General features: G+C 34.6%; 1 protein-coding gene across 1 annotated transcript in view; it reads left to right on the top strand.

The window, feature by feature from the left end:
* The window catches only part of LOC102582148 (uncharacterized), a 19950-nt gene that overhangs the window by 3873 nt on the left and 8947 nt on the right, over window positions 1-7130 (top strand). Inside the window, 1 exon segment of the mRNA XM_015306465.1 lies at window positions 3330-3432. Coding sequence (XP_015161951.1) covers window positions 3330-3432 — 103 coding nt within the window.

Below are 7130 nucleotides of genomic sequence, written 5' to 3'. Positions count from 1 at the left end.
TTTTGGAGTCAAAATGGGAATCGTGGGACCCGCACCGAACTGTCCGAATTTGACTCCGTCAAGAGACCCTAAACAGCACTCCAAACTTGTGTTCCAAAATGGAACACAATCCGAGGCTCAAAACACAGCAAAACCAACAAGCAAGAAAACCCACTTTAATAAACTAAAAGAAACCCTAGTGCAGCAGTCAAAAATCAGAATAAACGAGAATCGAAAGGTGTCCAGCACTCCTTGAACACTCTACAACGAAGTCACGACAATTCTCAACACGTGGGACTTCGAATCACCCCAAAACCGAGCTAAAATGAGTGAGATATGACCAAAATAATAATACCAAAAACAATTGCTCGAAAAAGGACACTGCAGTCAGGTTTTATGCGAAAATACCTCAAACGGGAACCCCAAACCACTATCCGAGCTCACCAATGCGTTGCCCTCGAAAAATCTCACAACTTTGTCTTTTGAATCGCCCAAATTGGATGAAAGATGAGAGAGTAAAGAGAGTTTGAAGTTTTGGGAATATTGCTGAAAATCTGCAATATATTGCAGATTTTCTGCAATTTTTTCCAAACAAATTTAAAAAACCCCCGACGGGGGTAACTCCGATCTCGTTCGGAACCCCGTGCACGCAAACGAGATATGCAACCATACCAAATTTGATATTCTAGACTCAACGGCGCAGTCGAAATTTCCATCAGAGGTCATTTCGATAAAAAGTGGGTCCCACTTCCAAAAGGCCATTTTAAGCCAAAACCCACAAAAGGGCTCGGAAAGATATCAAAAATTTCAGGACACAAAAGAAGGGTCAATCTAGACCAAACTCGACATTCCGGAGCTAGCCGCACTGACGGAATTCTCATCCGAGCGCGTTTACTCAGAATGTTGACCAAAGTCAAACTTAGGCTTAAACTTAAAGTTAAAACGCCCAATCGCACCGACTCACACTGAAAGCCTCGGGAGTTAAGTCGACCATGCTACTAGCCTAAAATGACCCTTTCAGAGCTGATGGAATCGTCAGAATTGGATTCCGATGTCATCTTCTTGAACTTTTGATCAAAAATGATCGTTCAAGGTTCATAAGCTCCAAAACACAAAAACTCACACCAAGACCAAACGAACGACCAGGTGACCGAACTGTCAGTCCCAGCAAGTCATAAATGACTTGAGGTCGATACAGGAACGCTCTAAACGACACACAGAAGGCAAGACACAGAAATGACCAAAAGGGTCATTACACAACTACAACCACTTCCAAGGCTGCTTGGGATTCTTTGCACACTGCATGTGCCAACAGGGCAAACAAGAATCTTTAGTCTGCACGATCGTCTCACTCTTCTTTTCAAAGAAATCCATTGATTATCTCTACCAAATTAGATCTATTTGTAATGAACTTGCCATTGATCTCCTTTGTTTAATGAGGAATTTACTGTCAAAATTCTCATTGGACCTGGACTCGAATTCCATGAAATCTCTATCGAACTACTACTACCCGTGCAAGAGATTCTATTGTCTCATATTCAGATCTTTATGAAAAGTTGCTTGATCATGAACTTTTACTAAAGCATGAAGAAACCAAGAGGTCCCTATTGACACCAATTATTGTTGCTATTGCACAAAAAATGAACGCACATCCTAGTCAAGGAAACGACTCTTATAGAAGAGAATTCAAAGTACAAAGATGTAAATATATAAAGAAGCCAAGGGAATTCACCATGTACTATATTTACAACTCAGTGTAATTTATAAGCAAGGAGATTCTAATAAACTCTGAGTTAATATCTCAAAAGGTTACTCAACTTTGAGAGTTTATCTAGTAAAATCATTAACTTTATTTTGTATCAATAAAATCACTTAACTTAGACATCTATATCAGTAAAGTCACTCAACTTATCATTTGTATCAATGAAATCACTCAATCAAATTTAATTGAGATGACAAAATAAATTATTTTTTATATGGACTTCATAAATTAAGATAATCGTGATTCAGGCTACATAGATTAATTGGTGTTATTTTCAACTGGAAAAAGCGTAAGTGTTGGATGTTGTTCACCTGTTCAGTGGAATTGTGATTCAGGCTACAGAGATTGGTGTTGGAAATTGGTAGCGGTAGAAGCAAACATTGATTTTTTGGTCGGCGGGTGGTGGTGTTGGGTTTTGGTTTCTCTTAACATATTTGACAAATCATTTGAAAACATGTCTATTTTAATTGGTCGAGTGATTTTATATGACTTTACTACATAAATTAACAAAGTTGAGTGACCTTTTGAGATATTAATTCAATAAACCCTCTTCAGGCACCCTAGTACCGTCCATGATTGTCAAATTCCATTTTTTTTTTTGTAAAAATTGGTAATTTGGCATGATTGTCAAATTCCATTATAATGGTGTTGTTAGTAAAAGTCATTTTAACTTCATTGTGAAATTATTATCTTGCACTGGCAGTAAGTGATTTTATTGATACAAAATAAAGTTCAATGACTTTACTAGATAAATTAACAAAGTTGAGTGACCTTTTGAGATATTAATTCAATAAACCCTCTTCAGGCACCCTAGTACCGTCCATGATTGTCAAATTCCATTTTTTTTTTTGTAAAAATTGGTAATTTGGCATGATTGTCAAATTCCATTATAATGGTGTTGTTAGTAAAAGTCATTTTAACTTCATTGTGAAATTATTATCTTGCACTGGCAGTAGCTATTATTAGTTTAGTTATTATACTAAAGTAGTTAGACAATTAGAGAAAAGCATACATATTTCCAATTATGTGACTCAGTAGGTCAAGTAACCAATTAGAATAGTATGAAACAGATTTACGTTAGATGCAATATTAAATACTTGAAGAAAATAGTTGTCACTGGGGCATTCCTACTCTGAGGGTCAATTAGTGTGTAATTCTACCTTAGCAACTTTTATGGTCTTTTACATTCGAATGTGCAATGTTGGATTTGGGGCACTATAGAACTGTGCCTTATCAGAATTTAATGATTCACCATGCACACAAGTCATGCTTGTATGGCAATAAATGACAACATGAAATGATATTTTGCATTTTGTATGCAACTCAGTAAAATCATTCTTTCTAATTAGCAGCTCTCTCATGATTCGATTAAAGTTCACTTTGTTCTCCTCTTTTCCATATTGTAATTAGATAGACCCTTGGGCATCAAAGCCTTTAACAATTATGTGCAGTTTTTTGAGAATGTAAACTAATATGTGCCTATATCAAAAATCAAGAAGGAAAAGAAGAAAGAAGCATAGCTTCTAAATGCTTATACATGAATATTTTAGGTGTTTTCATATAATGGGCTACATTCTTATTTACACAGGTCATGTCAAACCATTCAGCTACAACTATTTTATACGGAATCATGGGGACGATTTCTAAGGGAAAGAAGTCCTCTTTTAAGTTGATCGATATATGACAGTAAGGTAATGTTGCATTCTGTTGGTGTGACCATTTTAATATTATACAAATTGTTACATATTCACATTGCCACTGCCACACTAAGTCTTTGCTGAAATGTATGACATTTGTGCCTAATTACTCATGGTCAATTAATGACCAGAGGCATAAGGCATATTGCTTTATGAACGTTGGCAATGGAACGTTGGCATCTGCACGTTAGTGCATTTGTTGCCCTCAACTTTATTTCATTCTTTACTCCTCCATTATTCTTGTAACCTATGTAACTCTTAATATCATTATCTTCACTATTTGCTACACCATTATCTTCATATTCATTGCTAGGAAGACTTCTTCTAGTATAAATAATGGTGGTCTTCATTTGGTTTGTTACACACAATACAACAAGAAAATATAGAGTGTATAAGGTTTGTCAAAAAAAGAGTTCTTATTAGTTGAAGGGAGGTGTTTCTTTTGTGGAGCTTTGGACTCAACTCTTGTCCAGAGTTGTTGAGTTATATTTTGTGATTAGGTTGTTGTATCCTGGAGGGGACAAATCAAGAAGGACTACTGCTGGACCGGTGAAAACATTTGCTGCAGTGGGCTTGAATCTCCTTAAAGAGAACGAGATATCCGCGCCTCAGCCTGAAGAGATTTATTTTCAATTGTAATCTTGTATTTTTGTTATCTTGTAAGTTTTCACTAATAATTTTAAGGAGAATTTTCATGGCGACAATTGAAAAAAACGCGAATGTCAAGATGGGAGACCTTAACAAGGCATTTCGGTTCAATGGTAATCATTTTAAGAGATGGAAGGGTAAAGTACTTTTCTACTTGAGTCTTCTCAATGTTTCTTATGTGTTAAACTGAGAAGAATCCTAATAAAGTAGAGATCACCTCTATGAATGATGATGAAACTATTTCTCATTTAGAGAAAGTGGAAAAGTACGATGGTAATTCCTATAAGTGTCGGTATTATATTCTTAATTGTCTATCTGATAATTTTTATGATTATTATGATAGAACTTACTCTAGTGCAAGAAAATTTTGAAAGCGTTGCAGAGTAAGTATGATACCGAAGAGGCTGGAGCAAAAAAATATGCGGCTAGTAGATTTTTTCGTTTCCAAATAGTGGACAAAAATCAGTGGTAGACCAAACTCAAGACTTTATAATGATTGTTGGAGAGCTAAGGTCCGAGGAGGTAAAAATTAGAGATAACCTTATTGTTTGTGGCATAGTAGATAAACTTCCACCTTCTTGGAAGGAATTTCAAAAAACTATGCGCCACAAACAAAAGGAAACCTCCCTTGAAACCTTGATAATAAAAATCTGCATGGAAGAAGAGGCTAGGGGCCAAGATGCACTTTTACAAACAGAAGAGAGCAACATCACAACGAAGGTAAATTTAATTACTTCAAATAATGCTACTCCTAAAACTAACAAAAATACTTCTTTGAAGCCTAAGAAGAAAAAAATTAAGAAAAATAATAGTAGACCTCCCAAGGAAAATAATGGTGAAAATATCCAAACACAAAATCAACAAGTTCAAGACAAGGGACCATGCTTTGTTTGTGGCAAGAGTGGGCATATTGCTCGATTTTGTAGATTCTGGAAACGTGGTCCTAACCCTCAGGCAAAAGTTACCAAAGAATCTTTTATGGCTGTGATTACAGACATAAACATGGTTGAGAATGCTGATAGATGGTGGGCTGATTCTGGTGTAAACCGTCATGACTTATTTTGAGGAACCCAAAACCATCATGCTTGGTGATGCTCACACTACTCAAGTGCTTGGAAAGGGAAATGTAGAATTGTGTTTTACTTCTGGAAGGGTATTAACTTTGAAAGATATACTTTATACTCCTTCTATGAGGAAAAAATTGATGTCTAGTTTTCTTCTTAATAAAACAGGTTTTAAAGAGATTATTGAATATGATCAATATGTAATAGTCAAGAAGGGTATTTTTGTGGGGAAGGGGTATGCTTGTGATGGAATGTTTAAACTGAATGTTGAAATGAATAAAGTTTCTACTTCTGTTTTTATATCTGTTATGACAAAGACTGGTTTAAAAATATACTCATTTTGAGGAGCCCAAAACCATCATGCTTGGTGATGCTCACACTACTCAAGTGCTTGGAAAGGGAGATGTCGAGTTGTGTTTTACTTATGTAAGGGTATTAACTTTGAAAGATGTACTTTATACTCCTTCTATGAGGAAAAATTTGATGTCTAGTTTTCTTCTTAATAAAGCAGGCTTTAAACAGATTATTGAATCTGATCAATATGTAATAGTGAAGAAGGGTATTTTTGTGGGGAAGAGGTATGCTTGTGATGGAATGTTTAAACTGAATGTTGAAATGAATAAAGTTTCTACTTCTGTATATATGTTTTCTTCTACCAATTTTTGGCATGCTCGTTTGTGTCATATTAATGATAGTTAAGTTGGAATCATGAGTAGTTGTAGTAAAGCCAAAATCACTAAAAGGCCTCATTTTCAAGTTGAAAGAAAAATTGATTTATTAGAATTAGTTCATACTGATATTTGTGAACTTGGTGGAATTTTAACTCGTGGAGGTAATAGATATTTTATCACTTTCATTGATGATTTTTCTAAGTTTACATGTGTTTACTTGATGAAAAATAAAAGTAGATGCTTTTGAAAATTTCAAAACTTATCTCCATGAGGTTGAAAATCAGTTTGGAAGAAAAATAAAAAGAATTAGAAGTGATAGAGGCCGTGAATATGAGTCAAATGAGTTTAATTCTTTTGTTAGATCATTGGAAATAATTCATGAAACTATTCCTCCTTACTCTCCTTCATCTAATGGAGTAGCGGAAAGGAAAAATAGAACTTTGGTTGAATTGACTAATGCCATGCTTATTGAGTCAGATGCACCTTTAAATTTTTGGGGTGAAACTATTTTAACTGCTTGTTATGTGTTGAATCGTGTGCCTCATAAAAAATCTAAATTGACACCTTTTGAATTATGGAAAGGTTACAAGCCAAGTTTGGGATATCTAAGAGTTTGGGGTTGTCTAGTTTTTGTGAGGCTAATGGATCCCAAGATTACAAAATTGGGTAAGAAAGTTACTACTTGTGCTTTCTTGGTTATGCTTCAAATAGTACAGCCTATAGATTTTTAATCTTGAAGATAATATTGTGATAGAATCAGGTAATGTTGTTTTTCATGAAAATAATCCTTTTGATTCTAAAAATAGTGGGGGTCAAAAGATTGAACAAAATATTTTGTCACTACCTAGTTCTTCTACTTCTACTTTAAAAAATAAAGAAATTGATGATTTTGAGTTAAGAAGAAGTAAAAGAACTAGAGTAGAAAAAGATTTTGGTCCTGATTTTTAATGTGTTTAAAGGTTGAAGATGACCCTCTCACTTTGAAAGAAGCATTATCTTCACATGATTCTATATTTTGGAAAGAGGCTGTAAATGATGAAATGGAATCACTGATTTCTAATAAAACTTGGAAGTTAGTTGATTTACCACCGGGTTGTAAAACTATTGGTTGCAAATGAGTCTTAAGAAAAAAGTTGAAACCGGATGGATCTATTGATAAATACAATTCATGAAAGATCTTGGTGAGACAAATTTTATTCTTGGAATAAAAATAACAAGAACATGTAATGGAATTTTCCTTAACCAGTCACATTATGTTGAGAGAATTTTGAAAAAATATAGCTTTCTTGATTGCAAGCATGTTGCTACT

Source organism: Solanum tuberosum, unplaced genomic scaffold (assembly GCF_000226075.1).
Source record: "Solanum tuberosum cultivar DM 1-3 516 R44 unplaced genomic scaffold, SolTub_3.0 scf00032, whole genome shotgun sequence".
Lineage (NCBI taxonomy): Eukaryota > Viridiplantae > Streptophyta > Magnoliopsida > Solanales > Solanaceae > Solanum > Solanum tuberosum.
Note: the sequence above shows the minus strand (reverse complement) of the source record. Positions and strands in the feature narration are given on the sequence as shown.